Source organism: Equus asinus, chromosome 1 (genome assembly GCF_041296235.1).
Source record: "Equus asinus isolate D_3611 breed Donkey chromosome 1, EquAss-T2T_v2, whole genome shotgun sequence".
In the NCBI taxonomy this organism is placed as follows: domain Eukaryota; kingdom Metazoa; phylum Chordata; class Mammalia; order Perissodactyla; family Equidae; genus Equus; species Equus asinus.
Genome location: NC_091790.1, coordinates 162,600,982 through 162,624,193, shown reverse-complemented (window position 1 = coordinate 162,624,193; position 23,212 = coordinate 162,600,982). Strand labels below are relative to the sequence as shown.

Sequence of the window (23,212 nt, the reverse complement as noted above, 5' to 3'; positions counted from 1 at the left end):
TATGAGTTACACTGTCACTTCTGAGAGCAGTTTTCATTTTATGTTTTCTTAGATGTAAATAGGAATATCTTTATGCCCTTAGTTCTCCCTTCTGCTGCTTAGCACCATGCCTGGCACAATAATTGTTGACAAGTTACTTGTGCAAGGAGTAAGTTTTTCTGTTGAACCTTCAATATTACTTGAAGATCAAGTTTAATTTTGCCTATTATACCTGCTGCTTTTAGGAGAAAAATATCAAGCTGATTAGGGCTAGAGTGGGGATTTTAACCGTGAAACAATTACGGAAATAACATTGACTTTTAAAACAAAAATTCAGTCCATATAATTATATAGCAGATATAAACTCCTAATAGCATATTTTTGGTTTCACTTTTCTTTCATAGTTGCAGGTTACCTGTGGTTTTTCTTTCAGAGATATATTACCTGGGCTTATACCACCATAGCTGTAATGAAGATACCATTGATTTCATTTTTCTTTTGTAATTAAAAAGCATTTTGTAGGTTAATATATGTGCATGTAAATAAAAATAGAATGAAAAATAAAGGTCTCTATTGTTATGATCCTTAGTTCCCCTCCCTAGAGGCAAGCATGTAACCAGTCTTAGGTATCCTTTCAGAGATATAAAGGTGTGTGTATATGGCCTTGTATAATCTCCTTTTCCCCATACGCACAAATAGAAGCATACCAAAAACATTTTTGCTTCCTATTCCCTCCCCTTTTTTTTTAAAGATTGACACCTGAGCTAACAACTGTTGCCAATCTTCTTTGGTTTTTTTCTGCTTTTTTCTCCACAGATCCCCCCAGTACATAGTTGTATATTTTAGTTGTGGCTCCTTCTAGTTGCGGCATGTGGGACGCCACCTCAACGTGGCCTGACCAGCGGTGCCATGTCCGCGCCCAGGATCGGAGCCAGCGAAACCCTGGGCGGCCACAGCGGAGTGCGCAAACTTAATCACGTGGCCAGCCCCAACTCCCACCCTTTTGTTTTTAATTTAATCTCTTGTGAAGATTGCCCCATTTCAATATCCAACTCACTCTTTTAACATTTATTTAATGTTTTTCTGGTGATTAAAATAATACACATTCATTATAGAAAATTTGGAAAATTAGTCACCCCTGCTGTCACCATCTGGGTGCAGCACTGTTGAAGCTCCAGCATTTCCAAGTTTCTGGAGTTTAGATACACTTTGAAACCAGCCGCAGTGCCAGATGTCCTCAGTAAAATGTTCCTCGTGGAGGCATTGAACACCTGCAATGTTCAGTCGTTGTGTTTCTTTTTTCATTCTTATTTTTGTTTTTGGTCCCTTAGGCATTCACTATTAAAGCCAGACACCCACGCTTTGTGTTGAATAGCCAGTATGTGTCAATAGTTAAAAATGAACGTGAGCATTTGGCACTGGTTTTCCAGATTTGGAATCCAGAAGTCTCTTGGGCAGCTCCGGCAGAGTGAAGGAAAGTGGAAATGAATTGGGCGCACAGGCAGGATTTGTAGCCTCAGGACCCTGGGGGTCGGAGAGCTCTGTGGTGAAAGGGAAAGTAGTTCCCACGCAGTCGTTCCTGTGCTTCGTCTAGCGGCATCGTTATGTCATTCAGGCACCGTGAGGAGTGCTGCCCCTCGAGTCCAGGATGTCGGGACAGGCACAGACGGCAGGCAGGGAGCCCAGGGGCAGGGAGGACCCTGAACTGGGAGGACAGGGAAATGGGAGAGGGAGCCTCCGGGACAGATCACCCTCACCTCCTTCCCCCACAGCAGGCCCCTCCCTCCAGCTTTGCTCCCCACCCCGCGCCGCCCCAGCCACGTGAGCACGGTCACTCAACCCTGCCCACCGGGAGCCCCTTCAGTGCTGGGTAAGCGGGAGTCGTGCTGGCTCAATGACCTGACAACCGTAGTAACAGTTTGGAGCCACAGTTAACTCACGGGTCTACCCTCACATTTACCTCACGTTTTCCCTGCAACCTCTTGCTTTCCCTTCTTCCAAAAGTAAAATCGTTGTGCTAAGACACCAAGTTAGTTATTATTTCAGTGAATTTCAGTTCTACATCCCAGCAGGATGTGGTATAGCATCTGTTTACTTATATGTGATCTCCTGAGTGCCGGGCATATTTCACTGTTTCAGATATAATGTCGTTTTAAGTTCTTACGAAAAACATCCTTTTTATTTTGGCCTGTGCTTGCTTTTTGCTCATTAAAATGTGTTATGTTCCTGTTAACATAGTTGATGACAGGTTTTTTTTCTTTTCTAGTTATGAAAAACCTCCTCCTGGGCTTATCAAGGTCAGTGTGAAGTTTATACTTTTGCTTATTCTCTTAGACAGTTGACTCAGTGCTCAAACTCAGTAACTTGTTATGAAAACAGCTGCGTCAGGTTTTAAACCTCCTTTTATAACCCTGTTCCTCCCTGCAGATGCCCGTCGGTTCATACACTCTGGGCTTTGTCACAAGCCTGTGCCTGCGTAGAAAGTTAGTCAGCTGTGTGTGTGTCCCTGAGAAGCCGTGGCAGGCGCCGTGTGCTCCTCAGCCATCACTCCCTTCTCTCTGCCTGGTGACTCCATCTTCTCAAAGCTTTCCTGCCTGTGTGCCTCCCCTCACTGGCCTGCTGCTGTTTCTTGAGTGTCTGCAGCTCAGAGAGCAGCGGGCTCTGAGGAGACTTGAAGCTCATCGGGTCCAGCCTCCCTGGTGCAGGAGTCCCTCCTCCAGCACCCTGGCCACAGGGTCACTGTCTTTCTGTGGGACTGAGACCTAGAGGAGGAGTTAAAGGACAAAGCAACCTCTGCTGTTTGGTAACTTTCAATTACAAAAAGATTTTTAGAAAACATTCTTTCCTTATAAATTTAATATTCATGGAAACTGAAAAGAAAAAACTTCTTAATTGTAAATCCAGTTCTTCAGGGGTGAAAATGCATAGCAGAGCTATAGCAGGTGTGTGACTAGAAAACATGACAGTGGCCTTCAGGGTATAATAAGCTATTTTAATATAACATGCCATTTTTATTATTCCAGATAACCTTATTTACTTTAATTCTTATACCTTTCCTCATTCCACAAAGATTTTGAGGCAGTGAAACCTTTTTTAATCTTAGAATCTAATTTACATTGGAATTTGGAACCCACAGATCATTCCTATATGAAGGACAGATTTCTGCTTTACCAGTAACGTTTCTCTAAGAACAGCTACATCATTTTTGTGAAATAGTTCTTCTGGTATATTTATATCCATTTCTTCTGTCTGGTCTAATTCGTCTTTCTTTCCAGATCTTGAGAGGGTTATCACTGACACTGGGATCTCCAGCCCATGAGAAAGCCAGGCACTGCTGTGTTGTGAGGCATGTGGGGAGAATTCCAGTGCTTTCACCATAGTGTTTACAGGTCGCTTCTTTCTTTAGGAAGATGAGACTAAGCCAGAAGACTGTATACCAGACGTACCAGGCAATGAACACGCCAGGGAATTTCTGGCTCACGCCCCAACTAAAGGACTTTGGATGCCCCTGGGGAAAGAAGTCAAAGTCATGCAGTGTGAGTACGGAAGAGCTTCACCAACACTCCTCAGTGCATGCAGATACATCCCATGACTGACAAAGCGTGTTTACTTCCTTTAATTAGTTGGTTCTCACCACGGCCCTGTTAAAGTCCTGGTATGGTCTCTCTTTAGAGATGAGGAGGCCGACTTGCATCTCCTACCGAGTGGTCCAGGATAAGAGGTAGAGCAGTGCTTCACCTCCAGGGCTTCTGGCTCCAAGGGCAGCGGTCTTTCCTCAGGGCCGTAGCTGCCTGTGGAGGATGCTCTCCAGTGATATCCTGTAACAGAACAGTACTCCACGGTAGAGATGCCATGGGGGACAAGGGATGCAATGGAGGCCAGGTCCCTTTGGGTCCTGCCTCAGTCAGTCATCCTCCGTCAGTGGCGTTAAGGTTTTATCCTTGTAACCTGAGAGGAGCTTGGGGCACAGAGGGCGGGTCTGGAACAGGTAGAGCTGTGCGTGCACACCCCCCACCCCACCAGAGCAGCAGCACTTTCATGCAGCACAGATGGCATTTGAAGAAAGGGTACTGCTGCCTTTTAGGACATTTGTCTGTACAAAGATTATTCGTGCACATAAGTAAAACAGCAGTTCCCAGTCTCCTTTTTCTCCATTCTCACTTGAAGCTGTTTTAGTTGGTTATTTCGATATTTATCTTCATATGTCTGAAGATCATGCTTGTATCGTATTGATTTTTCAGGTTTAGGCGTTATCTGTTGACATTGTACACTGGAAGATGAGAATTTAGTTCTCTCCTGCTCTCAGCACACGTGTCCTCTTAGTATATCTCATCTTCCCAAGAATGGTGTTATCATAATTTTGGTTAATAAGTCTTTGGTATTTATTTTATTTTGATTATATTCGGAGCTGAGTCATATAGTAAACTGATTACTTTTCCTTTCATGCATCCATCAATGCCCTCCCTCCCCCAGAATTAACAGTTGTCTTGTTTTTGTTTTTTTTGTGTGTGTGTTGTTGTTATTGTTATTATTTTTGGTTTCCATATCCTGATTTCTAATTTAACCCCAAATTGTTCCCAAGCTTGACTCTTAAGACCTTCAAATGCTTGAAGTGTTCTGTCAATTTCTTCTTTCTGAAAATGGTTGCTCCCATGCTCATCATCCAGGGATCTCCCTTTGCTCTGTGTTATGAATTGAATGTTTATGTCCCCCCCCCCCGCAAATTCATATGTTGAAGCCCTAACCCCAATGGGATGGTATTTGGAGATGAGGCCTTTAGGAGGTAATTAGGATTAGATGAAGTAATGAGGGTGGCTCTCAAGATGTAGTAAGTTCCTTTTAAAGGAAGAGACACTAGAGAGCTTGCTCTCTGTCTCCACTGTGTGGGGACATACTGTGTGAAGACTGCTGTCTCCAGATTCAATACAATTACTATGAAAATCCAAATGACATTTTTTGCAGAAATAGAAAAGCCCATCCTAAAATTCGTATGGAATCTCAAGGGTCTCTGAATAGCCAGAATTATCATGAAAAAGAAGAAGAGAGCTTAAGGACTCATACTTCCTGATTTCAAAACTTACTACAAAGCTACACTAATCAAAACAGTGTGGTACTGGCTTAAAGACAGACATATAGACCAATGGAATAGAATAGAGAGCCCAGAAATAAAGCCTCACTTAAATGGTCAAATGATTTTTGACAAGAGTACCAAGACCATTAAATGGGGAAAGGATAGTCTTTTCAACAAATGGTGCTGGCAAACTGGATATCCACATGCAAAAGAATGAAATCGGACCCTTATCTAATACCATATACAAAAATGAACTCTAAATGGATCAAAAACTTAAACGTAAGACCTAAAACTATAAAACTCTTAGAGGAAAACACAGGGCTAAAGCTGCACAAAATTGGATTTGGCACTGATTTCTTGGCTAAAACACCAAAGACACAGGCAACAAAAGAAAAAAATGACAAATTTGACTTCATCAAAATTTCAAAATTTTGTGAATAAAAGACCTTATCAGTAAAGTAAAAAGGCAACCCAGGGAATAGGAAAAAATATTTTCAAATCATATATCTGATACGGGATTATATGCAGTATATATAGAGAACTCCTAACACTCAACAACAAAGAAACAACCAGATTAAAATTTGGCAAAGGACTTGAATAGACGTTTCTCAAAAAAAGGATATACAAATGACCAATAAGTCCATGAAAAGATGCTCAGCATCACTAATCATTTAGGGAAATGCAAATAAAAACTACAATGAGATATCACTTCACACCCATTAGGATGGCTACTATCAAAAAACAGGAAATAACAAATGTTGACAAGGATGTGGAGGAATTGGGACCTTTGTGTACTGTTGGTGGGAATATAAAATGGTACAGCTGCTGTGGAAAACAGTGCTGCACTTCCTCAAAAACTGAAAAATAAAATTACCACGTGACCCAGCAATTCCACTTCTGGGTACATACCCAAAAGAATTGAAAGCAGGGTCTTGAAGAGATGTCTGTATACCCATGTTCATAGCAGCATTATTCACAATAGCTAAAACATGGAAGCAACTCAAGTGTCTACTGAGGGATAAATAGTTAAGCAAAACGTGGTGTATACATATAATGGAATAGTATTCAGCCTTAAAAAGGAAGGAAATTCTGACACATGCTACAACATGGATGAACCTTGAGGACATTATGCTAAGTGAAATAAGCCAGTCACAAAAAGACAAATACTGTATTATTCCATTCATATGAGGTACTTCAGGTAGTCAAAATCATAGAGACAGAAAGTAGAATAGTGATTGCCTGTTCACTGGGGTAGGAGTGGGGAATGGGGAGTTAGTGTTTAATAGGTATAGAGTTTCAGTTTTACAAGATGAAAAGAGTTATGGAGATAGATGGTGGTAATGGTAAACTTTATGTTATGTATATTTTACCACAATAAAAAAAATTTTTTTAATTAGTTTTCTTCAGAATTTTAAAAGTATTGTTCCATTACCTTGTGGTTTCTAGAATTGCTATTGAGAAGCCCAAAGTGATTCCGATTCCTGATTTTATGACAGGTCCTAGTTTTTTGTTGTTTTGCTTGTTGTTAGTCTTTCTTCTCTGGAAGTTTATAGGATCTTCTCCTTTTCCCCAGTTTTCTGAAATTTCACAGTGATGTGCCTTGGTATGCATCTGGGTTCAACCATTGTACAGGTTAATTGGTGAGCCTTTTCAATCTGGAATTCATGTCTCTCACTTCTTTTAAAGATTTTATTTTTCCTTTTTCTCCCCAAAGCCCCCTGGTACATAGTTGTATATTTTTAGTTGTGGGTCCTTCTAATTGTGGCATGTGGGATGCCGCCTCAGCATGGCCTGAGGAGCGGTGCCATGTCCATACCCAGGATCCGAACTGGTGAAACCCTGGGCCGCCGAAGCTGAGAGTGCAAACTTAACCACTCGGCCACGAGGCCGGCCCCCTGTCTCTCACTTCTAAGAATTTTTTTTTTTTAATTTCCTGTCATCTGTGTTTGCAGTTCTCTTATTCAGAGAGTATACTTCCTGCAGTGATTTTCTAATTTTCTTATTTTCTCTATTTTCATCTCCTTTTGTTCTCCTTTCTAGAATATATCCTTATCTTTATTTTTCAATCATTGTATGATGTTTTTTCATTTCTGTTATATTTTTAAAAGCTCTTCTTTGTTCTCTGAATGTAGTTTTTGATAGTATGCTATTCTTGTGTTATGGTTGCAGTATCTTTTCTCATCTCTAAGGATATTAATATATATCTTTCTCTCTCTCTCTATGTACTTTTTTCTTTACATTTGCTTTCCCTGGGGTGTTTCTGTTAAGCTCTCTTCTATTGGTTTAATTTGGCTTCTGTCTTTCATTTAAGAGGATGTCAGATGTCTGGTAATCTGTTTCCTTGTTGTTTTAGTTATCTGTTGCTGTATAACAAGTTATGCCAAAATTTAGAGGCTTAAAACAAAAATATTTAATATCTTACAAATTCTATGGGTCAGGAATTCTGGAAGAGCTTAGCTAAGTAGTTCTGGCTTTGGATTTCTAATAAAGTTGCAGTCAAGATGTCAGCCAGGGATTCAGACATCTGAAGGCTTGGCTGGGAAAAGAGGCTCCCCTTCCAAAAAGGCGCACTGATGTGCTTGGAAGTTGATGATGGTTTTTGTCCTGAGGCCTCACCTTGCCACATAGATCTATCCATAGAGCTGTTTGAATATTCTCACAACATGGCACCTGGCTTCCCCCAGAGCCAGTGATCCATGACATAGGAAGGCAGGTGTTTTATGACCAGCCTTTGAAATTACACATCACCATCTCTCTAATATCCTAGTTTTTACTAGTTAGCATCATTCAGGGCTGCAGGGACTACTTGAGGGCATGCTTTCCAGGAGTCAGGGGTTATTGGGCCATCTTGGAGACTGGCTACCATAGCCATTCTTGTTCATAAGTGGGAGAAAGAGAGTTGATTGGAAACTCAGTGTGTGAGTGGGGCTTGCTGGGTTTCACTCTAGGGTGATCTTTCTATTCCAATCAATTGGGGAAGCTCTGAGGTCAGTACCATCTAGGTTTTTCTTTGGGTGGGTTATATTTTCCTAGAGAAGAAGACTTCTCCATGGAGGGTGAAGCCCATGCTGCTGGTATTGTGGGAGCTAACTGAGGAAGAAGGCGGGGAAATTTTGCCATCTACTTTTCATTCGTTCATGTAATGCTCTATATTTACTGCAGCACTTTGCCTTCAAATGTCTCTGGCCGGAGACCCTATACTTTACCTTTTCTAGACAATAAACTTCCTTCTACCTGGACTAGGGGAGCTGCCCTTGGACTTTTTTTTTTTTTTTAAAGATTTTATTTTTTTCCTTTTTCTCCCCAAAGCCCCTCGGTACATAGTTGTATATTCTTCGTTGTGGGTCCTTCTAGTTGTGGCATGTGGGACGCTGCCTCAGCGTGGTTTGATGAGCAGTGCCATGTCCGTGCCCAGGATTCGAACCAACGAAACACCGGGCCGCCTGCAGTGGAGCGTGCGAACTTAACCACTCGACTACGGGGCCAGCCCCTGCCCTTGGACTTTTAACCACTCTTTATTTTAGCTCGTCCTTCACCTCTACTTCCAGAGGTATCTTGTGCTGCCAATTCCTGAGCTTTTGGAGGTTCTGCAAATAGAAATTGAGTTAATTCTCAGTTCTTCCTTCTGGTGCCTTAGAATTCGGTTTCCTGGAGTTTGCTCTTCATTCAGTATTAATCTATCTGCATTATGACGTCCAACTTTTTTTTTGCCTTTGACTCATGGCTTTTCCCTGTCCTTCTGGGTTTGTGGCTTTTTGAAAAAAGCTTTATTGCAGTTTAATTTACAAATCATGAAATTCGCCTATTTCAAGGTGAATGCAGTGATTTTCAGTAACTACTGAGTGTGTGCAACCATTACCATAAATAAGTTTTAGAATATTTCATCTCCCATTAAGATCCCTAATGGCTACTTCCAGTTAATCCCCATTCCCAGCCCTAGACAACCATTAATCTATTGTCTTTATCAATTTGGTTTTTCAGGATATATCATATAAATTTGTGGTCTCGTGTGACCTTTTTCGTCTTTTGAATTAATTTTTTTCTTTTGCTTGAGCTCCACTATTTTTTTTAATTGAGGTATAATTGACATATAGCATTATATTAGTTTCAGGTGTACAATATAGTGATTCGATTTGCAAAATGATCACTACAATAAGTCTAGCTAACATCTGTCATCATAGTTACAAAATTTTTTCAGATCTACTCAGCAACTTTTAGATATGCAATACAATATTATTTACTATAGTCTCCATGCTGTACATTGTATCCCCATGACTTTTTTTTTTTGAGGAAGATTAGCCCTGAACTAACATCTGCTGCCAATCCTCTTTTTTGTTTTTTGAGGAAGGTTAGCCCTGAGCTAACATCTGCCAATCCTCTTTTTTGTTTTTTGAGGAAGATTGGCCCTGAGCTAACATCCATGCCCATCTTCCTCTACTTTATATGTGGGATGCCTACCACAGCATGGCTTGCCAAACAGTGCCATGTCCACACCTGGGATCTGAGCCAGCGGACCCTGGGCTGCCGAAGTGGAATGTGCGCACTTAACCACTGTGCCACCGGGCTGGCCCACTTATTTATTTTATAACTGGAAGTTTGTACCTTTTGACCACCTTCACCCATTTCTTCTACCCCCCACCTCTGCTCTGGCAACCACCAAGCTGTTCTCTGCATCTCTGTGCTTGGTTGTTTGGGTTGTTTGAGACTTCACATATAAATGAGATGACTTCTTTCATTGAGCATATTTTTGAAGTTCATCCATGGCACAGCATATGTCAGTAGTTTGTTATTATTTCTTCCTTCTGCTTGCCTTTGGTTTGGGTTACTCTTCTTCTTCTGGATTTTTAAATTGAACCTTAGATTATTGATTTGAGATCTTCATTCTTTTCTAATATAAGCGTTTAAAGCTATAAATTTCCCTTTATCTGCATCTCATATGTTGTGTTTTCTCATTCAGATCAAAGTCTCTTTCTAATTTCCCTTGACCCATGGATTGTTTAGAAATGTGTTGTTTAATTGCTACATATTGCAGATTCCCTAAGTTTCCTTCTATTGTTGCTTTCTAATTAGTCTCCTTTGTGGTTGGAGAACTTACTTAGTATAGGTTGAATCCTTTTAAATTTATTAATTCTTGTTTTATAGCCTAGCATATGGTCTACTGTGAATAATGTTCCATGGGGGCTTCAAAAGAACACGTATTCTGCTGGTTTTGGGTGGTCAAGTGTTTTATATGTATCTGTTAGGTCTAGTTGACTTATAGTGCTGTTCTTCTATTTCATTGTTGGTCTTCTCTCTAGTTGTTTTATCCACTCTGGAGTACTGAAGTCTCAAATTATTATTGCTGCATTATCTATTTCTCCCTTCAATTCTGTCGATTTCTGTTTCACCTATTTGGGGCTATGTTGTTAGTGCATATATGTTTATAAATGTTTGTAAATAAATCTTCTTGATGGGTTGACCCTTGTATCATTATAAAATGTCCGTCTTTGTCTCTGGTAACAATTTTCTGTCTTGGAGTCTATTTTGTCTGATACTAGTATAACCGCTCCATCTCTGTTTCAGTTATTGTTTGCATGGTATATCTCTTTCCGTCCTTTTACTTTCAATCTAATTGTGTCTTTGAATCCAAAGTTTGTCTCTTGTACTTGGAAAACATTTTTTATCCATTCTGCCAATATCTGCCTTTTGATTTTAGTTTAGATTAATACTAATACACTTTCAATAGCACACAGAAACTTTGTTCCTGTGTAGCTCCATTCTCTCTCCCCTTTTGTGCTAATATTGTCATACAAATTACATTTTTATACATAATAAGCCCATCATCACTGTTTTATAATTATTTCTCTATGTAGTTGTTGTTTAGAAAGAGATAAGAGAATAAAAGAGTTACCAAAAATACACTTATACTATCTTTTATAATCTACTATTACTTGCCATTAAGTTGGCTCCAACTCCTGGTGACCCTACAAATTGAGTGATGTCCACAGTGTCCAGTCCTCAATAGCTACTTGGCTTCTGTAGACTCACACCTGTGGCTTCCTTTTTGGAGTCAATCTATCTCACATTTGGTCTTCCTCTTTTCCTGCTGTCTTCTGCTCTTCTCAGCATTATTGTCTTTTCTAAAGAATCCTGCTTTCTCATTATGTGCCCAAAGTAGAACAGCCTCAGTTTTATCATCTTTGCCTCCAGTGGTAGTTCAGGCTTAATTTGCTGTGGGACTCACTTTTTCATCTTTCTGGCAGTCCAGGGTATTCATAGAGCTCTCCAGAGAACACCTTATTTCAAATGAATCAGTTTTTTTCCTATCAGCCTTCTTCACTGTCCAGCTTTCACACCTGTACATACCTATGTAGTTACCTTTGCCAGTGCTCATATTTCATGTGGATTTGTGTTACTGCCTAGTGTCCTTTCATTGTTTCAGCTTTATTATTTTTTTTTAGGGCAAGTCTACTAGCGATAAAATCTCTCAGATTTTGTTTATCCTAGAATATCTTAATTTCTCCTTTATTTCTGAAGGATAGTTTTGCTGGTATAGAATTCTTGTTCGATAGTCTTTTTCTTTCAGCACTTTGACTATGTCATTCCACTGCCTTCTGGTCTCCATGGTTTGTGATGAGAAGTTAGCTGTTAATCTATTGAGGCTTTGCTTATATGTGATGAGTTGTTTTTCTCTCAATGCTTTCAAAACTCTCTTGTAATCTTTGGCTTTTAACAGTTTGTCTGTGATGGATCTCTTTGAATTCATCCTACTTGGAGTTCATTGAGGTTCATGGACTTTTAGAGTGATGTTTTTGATCAAATTTGGGAAGTTTTGGGCCATTATTTTTCAAACATTCTTTCTACACTCTCTAGCATTCCTCTTTTTCCTGAGATTTCCATTATGTGTATGCTGTGAAACTTGATGGTATCCCACAGGTCTCTGAGGCTCTGGTTAGTTTTCTTCATTCTTTTTCTGTTCCTCAGACTGGATAATCTCAATTGTGACTTTTCTTCAGGTTTGCTTATTTTTGCTCTGCCATCTCAAATCTGTTGTTAACACCTAGTTAATTTTTCATTTTGATTGTTGTCCTTTTCAACTCCAGAATTTTTTTGATTTTTTTTTTTTACAATGTGTATCTTCTTATTGATAATCTCTATTTGGTACAGTATCATTATCATACTTTCCTTTAATTCTTTTTACATAATTTCCTTTAGTTCTTTGAACTTCTTTATCACGGCTGATTTAAAGTCTTTGGCTGGTAAGTCCACAGTCTGGATTTTACTGTTTCTTTGTGTGTTCTTCAATTTTTTGGTGAAAACTGGAAATTTTAGATAATGTAAGTTAGTCTGGAAATCAGATTCCCCTTCCTACCCAGGGTTTGTTCTTGTTCATTTTTGTATTTTTTAGTGACTTTCCTGGAATGATCTTTAAGTCTGTATTCCCTGAGGTGTATGGCCACTGAAGTCTCTGCTCAGTTAGCTGAGTGGTCAGCTAATAATTGAACAGAGATTTCCTTAAATGCCTTGATCAAAGAAGCCTTCTACACTTTGCATAGAGGTTATATGTGTGTGTGATAGCATGCCTTCAAATGCTCGTGTAGTTTACGTGTCTGCCTTAGCCTTTAGTGCCTGCTTGTAAAGGACCTCAAGGTGAGCCAGAAGTGAGAGAATAAGGCCTTCTCAAGCCTTTACTGTGCATACACACAGCCCTGCACACGTGCACAGCCTTCTAGCTTCCCAGGATTATGTGAGAATTTTTGAAAGCCCTCTATGGACATCTTGTTCCCCAGATCTTCCTTTTAAATTTTTGGCTAGGTTCTTATTTACTCAGTGATATTACAGCCATAGGCAGCTGTGATGTTAAACAATCACAGGTGGTTGTTTTTGACAAATATTCTGGGGATATGGCTTTTTTGTAGAGTGAACCACATGACCAGCCAAACAGCAACAGTACCCTGTCAGCGTAGCTATTCACTGGGGTTAGGGCTTTTTGAGGGGCTCAAAACCCAATCTTCCCCCTTTGGTGGGTGTGAGACTGCTGCGTTTCATAGCTGTCATGGTTGCAAGGCTGTCAGTTTTCAAGACTATTGTGGAAAAAGGGAGAAAGGGTTGGAAGTAGGCCCTGTTAAAATGCCAGAAATCCTGCTGTTCTTATCAAGGTTCACTAGTTTTTCTTCAATTAATTATCCTCAGATTGTGGCAAGCCTCTGGTTAGTTTTCGGGGTTGCAAATAAGTTTATTTGGGCAAATTTGCAACTATTTTCAATGCTTGTATGGAGGAACAGATTTATGGAGGTTGTCACTTGGCCATTCTTGAGGTACTTCTTGACTTATTCCTTTTGAAGAGAATTCTTTTCATTGTCATTTTCATGGAATCTCAGGAAGGGAATGAAAGCAGATGAATGTGTTTAGTCTGTCCTCTTTACCCAGAAGTCTACAGCTTTTTTTTTGAAAACCATTGCTCTGTTTGATGAAGTGGGTAGTTGCATTACACTTACCATTTTATAGTTATTTGCATTGACTTAGGAAATAAGAGTTTTGTGTTAGGACCAGAGCCAGTTTTACCAAGAATCAGATGAAGCTTAAGCTTCAGAGCCCCCTCACTTGTGCCTTTCAAAGGCTTGCTGGGACTGCAGTGATGTGTTGATATGGTCTATGATTTTGCAAAATTTGCTAAGGCAAGATATTTTTTTTCCTAAATAGCCCCCTCCCACTGAAAATAATTTAAGCTCAGGCCCCACAAAACTTGGACTTATCCCAGATGGGATAAAAGACACATATACACATACATACTTCCATTGATTTTTATTGATTGTAGTGTTATCTAGAACAGAGGTTCTCAAACTTTAATATGTCTACAAATCACCAATAAACCTTTTGAAAATATGTGTATTTCTGGGGTGGACCTAATACTCTGCATTTCTAACAGTCTCCCATGTGTTGCCAGTTTTTCTTGTCCATTGACCACATTTTGAATCGCAAGAATCACCTTTCCTTTAACAGTAAGAGTCTTGAGCACAAAGAAAGACATTGGTTTGAAGGAGTATAATCTTTTCCTGAACTTTAAATGTTTGGGGAGACAAAGACAGGGATAGCTCAGAGCTAAGCAATAGAGAATCCCTAAACTTCATTTTTTTCAATGGTTTCCTGCATCCACCCCTCAAAATTAAAAGGGGAAAACTTTCACTCCATTCAGTAGTTGCCAGCATAGAGCAAAATTGGCTTGATCTTAGCTATAATCCCTCTTCATGCTTCCGGACCTTTTGGGTTGGAGTTGCTTAATGTCCAAACACAGGGTCTCATTTGGCTCACCATTCTCATATGACTTCCTGATTTGCTTCAAATCCAGATGGTTCTGAGAGGATGAAAACAGGTGAGAGAAGTAACAAGGATCTCTTCCATTCCTGCTTTGTTCATCACTTCATTTTTCCCACATCTCAATGCCTGATGCCAAGTCCATAGTCATTGAAATTCCATGAAGATGTATGTTTCTCTCTATTGCCCTGGAACTTGTATATGCATTTTCTTATTACGGCTCCTCCCAGCTACTCATCAGGGCATTTTGCTGCATCTAATAATAAACCTTTTTAAACAGGACAGTTTCCCTGTTCAGCAGGTAAAGTTGTATTAGGGTGCTGATGGAATTAATATTTTGAGGGAATTCATGATTTTGTTTAGTTAAAAATGAGGGATTTGTGCAGTGGTTGACTCAGTCAGAGAAAGAAGCTATTTGCTTTAGTGTCTAAAATTATAAATGAGGGGGCAGGCCCCATGACGTAGTGGTTAAAGTTCAGTGCGCTCTGCTTCAGCAGCCCAGGTTTGCAGGTTCGGATCCCAGGCAGGGATGTACACTACTGGTCAGCCATGCTGAGACAGTGACCCAGATACAAAATAGAGGAAGATTGGCACAGATGTTAGCTCAGGACTAATCTTCCTCAGCAAATAATATAAAAAAAAGAATAATAATAAACGAGGATCACAGTCACTTGATGAATAGAAAAGATATAGTAAGCTACAGACTAAAAATAAATAAATTCACTCTTTACAGTACTTTTACATTGGATTACTAAATAAATACCTGGTGTAGTAGTATTTATTGCTAAAGCTAAAAGATTAAAGGATGCTTGGGGAAGCAGTTTCCCTTTATTTTCTAGGATCTTACATGGTTCATCCACTGAGTGCATTTGCTTTTAGAAGTGGAGTTTAATGAAGGAAACTTTAGTATGTTCTGATGATTCTTCATCTTCATTAAATGAAACTGTATTATCTTACAGAGATATTTCCTTTTTTGTTTGTTTTTAGGTTGGCGTTGTAAACGGCATGGTCACCGAACAGGCGACAAAGAATGCCCTTTTTTTATCAAAGGCAACCAAAAGTTAGAACAGTTCAGAGTAGTAAGTAGAACCCCATCGTGTCAATTTACATTCATCAGAGATGGTGAATATCAATGAATCAGGCACTAATTCAGTGAACTGGAAGGTCACATAAAATCCATGCCCGGAAGCCTGTCGGTTAGTGTCCAGCGTTAACTACATCACTGTTGAATCACACTGTGTGACAGGTTAGTTCTTTAACAGAAAGCTAACTTCTTATTAAAGTGTTATTTGCTTATACCTTGGGAATAGTGATTCTTTTTCTGAGGCAGACATGATTTATTCAATCACTTTTTTAGACTTATTATATAAAAAATAATTTTTCATAACTAAAGTCAGGGTTTTAATTTCCCAGTCTTTATCTAAATATTAGATGTCTTTAAATTTTAAGTTAGGAGTGTAAATATAAATTATATGTGCTCTTTAGATGACAGTAAAATAGATCCATCCTTCCCTCACTTTATTTTAACAGTCACCTCTCAGAGGTGTTAATCCAGCATTCAGTAACTGCTTCTGCCAAGTGAAACAGACTGCTGTCTAGATGTTCTCAGGTTATCAGCATCTATCAGACTGGGATCAACAGATATTCTCCAAAGTTTCTAAGACATTTAAAATATTGTGTTTTCATTTTAATAATCTGAAATAATTTATTTTGGATCAATTATTCCACTTCTAGGAGGAATGTCAACTTTTACAGATCGTATAAAATATAGTTTGATGATACATCTCAAAAACTTTAAACATATTCATTTTATTTTTTGACTCAGAAATCCCACTTCTAAGAATTTACCTTCAGGATATAAGAAAACATCAATATATACACAAATGTTTATGTATAAAGATAACTTTCATAATTGTTTATATGATTGAAAAAATGGAAACTTAATAGTCTAACGTACCAACATAAATTACTGGAATATAGAAATTATTTAGCCATTAGGAATTGTGTTTTAGAAGAATGTGTAATGTCATGAGAAAACATTCATGAAAATGTAAGTGAAAAGCAATAGAGTTATATATATGATTATAATTTTTTATAAATTATGAGTAATGATTGAAAGAAAGAGACCAAATGTTAATAGTAATTATCCCTGGGTAGTGAGGTAATAGGTTTTTTTTAAATTTAGCTTTTGGTAACATCTTAAAATTCTACAATAAACATTCTTTTTTAAAATTGAGGGGGCTGGCCCCGAGGCTGAGTGGTTAAGTTCGCGCGCTCTGCTTCAGCAGCCTGGGGTTTTGCCAATTCGAATCCTGGGCACAGCCATGCTGAGGCGGCATCCCATATGCCACAACTAGAAGGACCCACAACTAAAAATACACAACTATGTACCAGGGGGCTTTGGGAGAAAAAGGAAAAATAAAAAAAATAAAATCTTTAAAATTGAGATCACTCACATACCGTAACATTTGCCCTAAATGTATTATTTTTAAGTAACTCAAGTCATTTAAAGTTATCTATACTTCCAGACTTTGTTTGGGGTACTTAACATATATTTTTGTATACCTATATATAAATGTTTCATTCTTATATATCATTTTGTAATTCAGTTATTTTTCTTAATACTATCTCTTTGTCATCTATCAACATAGAACAAAGGATTACTTCAATATTTCTACCTTTAATAGTATTTCATGATTCTGCCATGGTTTGTTTCCTATAGGATATTTAAATTATATCCTGTATTTTTCTAATTGGAAAATCCTTTCCACAGCCTCAATGAGTTTGCAGTGATGGTGACCCTGAGAAAGGATTAAAACATGTTGAATAAAAACTATACCAAAGTGGAAAAAAAAAAACTGGTTTTAGTAACATAGGGATTTAATTTTTATTTAACTAACAGTCCATGGAGCCTAACCCAACCTTAACCTTTTCTTACCCTTAAGGCACATGAAGATCCCATGTATGACATCATATGAGAGAATCAAAAACATGAAAAAGATGTAAGATGAGGATATCCTGATGATAACAATACCCTCTTAAAGTTTTAAATTATATAAAGTTGGAAACAACCATTCCAGTATTAGAGGAGTGGTTTAGTAAATATGGTACTTTGTGAAATATTTAGAAGGCAGGAGTAATCACTGAAAAGACCAGTGTGTGGGGAATGAGCAGGCCAGCCTTGTTCTACTTAAAGCTTAAAGCCTTGTTCTAGCTTAAAGCAGTGGGCTTGGCCCAGCCCACAAACGCCACTGATAGTTGATGCTGGCAATCCACACTGTGGTGTCTAGGTCTACTATATGATTGATTCTCTTTCATATGATTTAGTCTGTTTTCTCCAATGTCTTTAAGGATCTAAGCTATTGCTTAAAAATTATTCTCAGACATGAATAAAGATAGGGTGAGAAAACAAAAGGGTGTACTTGTTTTCCAAAGGGTGGTATTCAGTTGTAATCATTGAGGAGGTAGATTACCTTGTATGAAGTTGAGCAGTGGGGGAGTGATTTAGGAAAAGATGCGTTGTTAGTAGTCGCAATAATAAGGACTAGAGAACCATGCAGAATATTTAGGACAATGAAAGGAATACAAAATGGCTTGTACACTGGTTACATTCATGTAAAATAGGCATGGATGTGGACAAGAATGGGGAAAACATGCAAAGATAAAAATAAATACTGTGTTTAGTAAGGTGGTTATTCATGACATTTTTTACCTTCACTACTGCTCTTATATTTTTATCTAAAAAATTTTTTTAAGTTAAATATGTTTCTTTGGTCAATCTTACATGTTTAGGATACAGCAGTTAAAACAGTTACTGGAGCATTCCACTTCAGATGAAGATGAGAGCAGCTCTAGTTCCTCAGAAGGTAAAGAGAAAAACAAGAAAAAGAAGAAGAAAGAAAAGCATAAGAAAAAGAAGAAAGAAAAGAAAAGAAAGAAAAAACGAAAGCATAAGTCTTCCAAGTGAAATGAGAGTTGAGAGTTGGACTAACAAGAACTTGACTTGTTCAACATTCTGTTCTCAAAGATCAGAGGAATGCGGAACTGGAGAGGAACGAGAGAGAGAGAGAGAGAGAGAGAGAGAGAGAGAGAGAGAGAGAGAGAGAGAGAGAGGGCGAGGGCGAGGGCGAGGGCGAGAGCGAGAGCGAGAGAGAGAGAGACAGCATGAGAGGAGGACGTTTCGTGTCACACGTGTGAATTCCCACCTACCTTCCAGTAAGGACGTGACCCACAGGAGAGGAGCTCTACCTTCCTGGGTGCCAGCTCTGGAAAGCGGCTGATTCCAGGCAGGACAGCTTTTCTCAGTGTCCTCCCTGCGGATCACTGCGATTTGTGATTCCTCAGAAATGCCTGTGCCAGGGCAGCCAGACGAAGGGAATCTCTGAGGAAGCTCCCCAAATGCTGCCGCAGCTTCCACCCTCCAGAGTGGGGCCACTCAATTCCCATTGACTTCAGCCTTGACTTCCTCTGTTGTTCAGGACAATAAAAGCTGATGATTTTATTTATTTAAAAAATATTCATTTATTTATTTTTGAATCATACTTAACATGGTCCAAATTTAAAAGGTAAATAAGGTTTAATTATGAAAAACCTTTCTCCCCCAGCTACTCAGTTCCCTTACCTAATGGCTAACAATGTTACCAGTTTCTTATGGAATCATCTAGAAATATTTTATATATCACAAATTATTTTTTCTTTTTTAACATAAATACATGCATACTATACACATTTGTCTCCACGGTTTTTATTTTTCATTTTTTAACAACAGTATAAAGCATGTTGGGCCTTGTTGCATACAAAACACCTGTGTTCATAAACCCCTGGCATGATTGGTTGAATTTTTTGGGGGGTGGGATATCCTATAATAACAATGAAAAATCATGTATTTAACTTGCTTGGATCTTATTGCCATTGTCCCATGATTATTATTCCCAGAATAATTGATTCAGAAAAATTATAAGGATGTAGGGATTACTGCACTAGGTCAGCTATCCACTCCCCCAAATTCATCCTCAATCTGTTGGCTAAGCACAGCCCACCTGAGAACTCCTAGCCTTGAGTGTGCTGCAGCTGAGGCAGCTCGGCAGGTTGCGGTGGTACCTGCAGCTAGGGAAGGGTGTCTGTTCTGTGCCGAGCCAAGTGGAGTCAGATCTTGCTCATGAGCAAGTGTCCCTCCATCTCCACCAGGATGTGTTACTGCTTTTATCACTCAAGGTCCCAGGAATTCACTATTCCCACTTCCTGCCTCTTTCCTGGGGGCTGGATTCCCCTCTTTTCTGAAGAATAACCAATGTAGGCCAGGCTGGCTCCTTCTCCAGTTCTCTTCAGTAACTGCTCCTAGTCTTGGCCTTAGAAAATGTACCTAAGTAACACAATTGGTCCAGACTGGAATGGCTAGGACTTATTTCTGAACACCCTAAGACCAGTTAATTCAGCCATGCCTTACCCTTATCCATGGCATCCTAACTTAGCATGCAGCAGCAAATTCTCCTTCCAGGAATTTTCTTTCTCCTGCTAGAATGGAATCCCATTCATGATAAACATATTCTATTACAATATGGAAGAATAATATCAATGATTCTCCAACTTACGGGGCATCAAAATCACTTGGAGTGCTTGTTAAAACAGATTCCTATGCCCTACTCCTAGAGTTTCAGAATTTGATTTACTGCGTCTGGGATGGACTGGGGAATGTGCATTTTTAACAAGTTCCCAAATGATACTGCTGCTGTTGGTCTGGGGAGCAGACTTGGAGAACCACTGCTTTGCATATTTAACCTGTTACTGAAGCCTTCCTCCACTTCCTGCTTTAACTGGAATCTCACCATCCACTGCCCTTGCAAGTTAATTCCTGTCTCTTCTTCTTCCCTCCAGGTTTCTGTGTCTTCCGTTTCTGGCCTAGGTTCCATGGTCCACCACTTCAGCCTGTCATCTCCCTTGACCTCTGGTCCTTTAGTGCAGCTTACCCAGAAGAACCTCAAAGCAAACTCTTCCTCCTCTGCCCCACTTCCCAGACTGCTGAGCCCATAAAGGTAATCAGTCAAATTTCTTCATCCTAAAATCTCGCCCCTCAGACTCAGCATTCTCCAATTCTATTCAGGAAGGCAAAAGCAGCCACCAGACCTCCCTTGACCAAGGTATCCCACCAACACGTCATCATGGTTGTAGTAGGCAGAACTGCAAAACGGCCCCCAAGGTTTCCTGCCCAAATCCATAGGACTGTTACTATAACAGGTTTTACTCCCATCACTACATTATGTTACAAGACACAGTTGAACCTTTTCAAAGGGTGGTTATTTGGGTGGTCGGAACCAAATCACATGAGAATTTAAAAACCAGAGGATTTTTTTCTGGCAGGTAGTAAAGAGGAAGTCAGATTCCGAGCTTGAGAAAGAGTTGATGTGCTGTTCGTGGTGGCTTTATTTTAAAATGAAGGGGCCATATGGCAAGGAATTTGGCAGCTTCTCAGAGCTGAAAGCAATCCCTCGCCGACAGCCAGCAAGAAAATGGGCACCTCAGTCCTACACTTGCAAGGAAATCAGTTCTGCTAAGTCGCAATGACCCTGGACGTGCATTCTTCTCTAGAGCCTTCAGGTAATAGCCTAGCCCTGCCCACACCTTATTTTGGTATTATGAAGTGCTAAGCAGAGAACCCAGTCTAGTCTACCCAGATTTCTGACCTACAGACCTGTGAGATAATAAATGGGTATTATTTTTCACTTTTTAAAAAATTCATAAACTTTTACAGCAGATTTAGGTTCACAACAGAACTAAACAGAAAGTACAGAGGTTTCCCAAAGATCTTCTGTCCCCAAGCACCCACAACACTCCCTTCCCCACAACTATCAACACCACAATGATAGACCTGTTATAATCAGTGTCTTACCTTGGCACTGGGTCCCATAGAGGTTTCTGACCCGTAAGTTGTGATTCTCTGAACCTGCCTGTCTCTCCAGTTTCTGGGTCAGCCATTTGCCTGGTGACCTCAATTCTCTGACAGATTTAAGAAGACTGGATTATTTTTTACTTTGCTTAGCTTTTTACTTTCTATAGGACAGAGTGAAGACTTCTAACAGAAACCAGAAGTCAATGAGTACTGTTTTAAGCCACTGCATTTGTGGTAATTAGCAACCACTCACATGTCTGAAAGCTTCTTGAGGGCAGAGACATCTTGTTTCATGTTGAATTCTCACCTTATAACACAATGCATTGTGCATAGTGATGTTCAGTGGGATTTTATTAAAAGTATGGTTACATTCTCCAGTTGGAACATGATTTGGAAGTTGTAGAGGATGCTGAGTTGTGCCATTCATATCTACCGCCTAACCTCCACCTGACTTCAGGACTAAAGCATTTACTCTCCCAGCTCCTGGGATGGTCGGGTTGACCCTGGACAGCTTGCAACTGACTTCCCCTTTCCAGGAAGCGTTCTTTCCTGGAGAGCTACCCTTCCCAAGGTCATGCTCCTTTGTAGGGGCATCCTGTGTCACTGTGACTGGTCAACACAGGGATGTAAGGTGTGGCCTTTTGCCCCAATTGGGACAACTCTGCAGGGTCATCACAGCTCAGAAATTCTCAACGGGATTGGCTAAAGCCTTTGTTGAGACTGCATCACACCCAAACTCATCCCTCTGCTTAATCACGCTTTCTTTGCCCCCTCAGAGATGTTATTCCCCAAGCACTCCCCATTAAATTTCCTGCACACAAATCATCTCAGAGTCTGGTCCCAAGGAACTCAACCTGCCACAGCGGTGCAACAGCTGGTTGGGAAAATGAAAGGGTAGGTGTTGACAGCAGTTACCCTTCCTTTTGGACTCCATTTTCCAAACTTACACTTGACTTTTCATTTAGCCTCTAGGATAAAGGTAAGACTCTGAGAAGGATTACAAAGCAGGAAAGTGTTCACTGGTACTATCCTCCTCTTTTTGTGCTTCCTCTTTCATATACTGGAATAATCATCTTCCCCACCTTCTAGGGTCCAACATATTCCTACTAACCAGAGAGCCCCAGTTATGGTCCCTTGAAGTGCCTTTAGTTCACCCACAACACTGCAAACTATTTCTCAAGTGTCAAAAAGTTGAATCTGATTAGATTCAACTCATTCATACTAACACACTAATGAAAAGCCACTCCCTTTAATCTTCTCATGGGAATTTACAGGTGAAAAAATCAGATTGTTGGAATTTCCGGTGGGGAATAGTTATAGGAGTGGAATGCCTTCCTGGTTCTCATAAGAGCAAGGAAGTTGCGTCATCTGGACTCAAGTCTTCCCTGCTCTTCAGTTACTCCAGCCAACGCATTCCTATCTCAGTCTTTCCCCTTTAGTTGTGTTCTGCTAGCTTGGAATGATGGTGGGAACAATGACCACAAGGCCAAGTCATTTAATCTAAACTGACACTAAGCCATTCATTCACAAATACTTGAATGCATATGATGTGTCAGGACACATCATATAAATTTTCATATATCACACAACTATACTAACTTTTCAAGATACTGCAGTAGATACAATGAATCCATGACCCTAAGGAATATATAGTCTCACCAAATCTTGAAGTAGGGGTTAGGCAAAAAGTCACAGAACTTCCCATAAGACCAGCCTTGGAAACAATTTCTTTTGCTTGCCTTTTTGCATCTCATCTGAAAAAATGCAGTGCCATCACTTTGTACCAGTCTCCTTAAACTATCTTGAGAGGTATTTGATTACTACAGGGAGTTAAAAAGAGGACATTTTCATCACAGGGTAGCTTAGAAGCAATATTGGGTGGACCCATCCATATGTCTCACCACACTCTCCATACTGTCACTCAGAGAACCTTTCTTGGAGGCACCCCCATTCTCTCCCACATCTGCCCTGTTCTTTCAAAT

At 39.7% G+C, this 23,212-nt stretch overlaps 1 protein-coding gene across 1 annotated transcript in view; it reads left to right on the top strand.

The window, feature by feature from the left end:
* LOC106829558 (uncharacterized) overlaps positions 1 to 21,603 on the top strand; it is a 28,749-nt gene extending 7,146 nt beyond the window's left edge. The window contains exons 2-5 of the mRNA XM_070517199.1: positions 2,246 to 2,276; positions 3,386 to 3,515; positions 20,219 to 20,376; positions 20,702 to 21,603. Coding sequence (XP_070373300.1) covers positions 2,246 to 2,276; positions 3,386 to 3,515; positions 20,219 to 20,376; positions 20,702 to 20,905 — 523 coding nt within the window. The 3' untranslated portion in view covers positions 20,906 to 21,603. The remainder of the gene's footprint in view (positions 1 to 2,245; positions 2,277 to 3,385; positions 3,516 to 20,218; positions 20,377 to 20,701) is intronic.
* Positions 21,604 to 23,212: the final 1,609 nt, after the last annotated feature.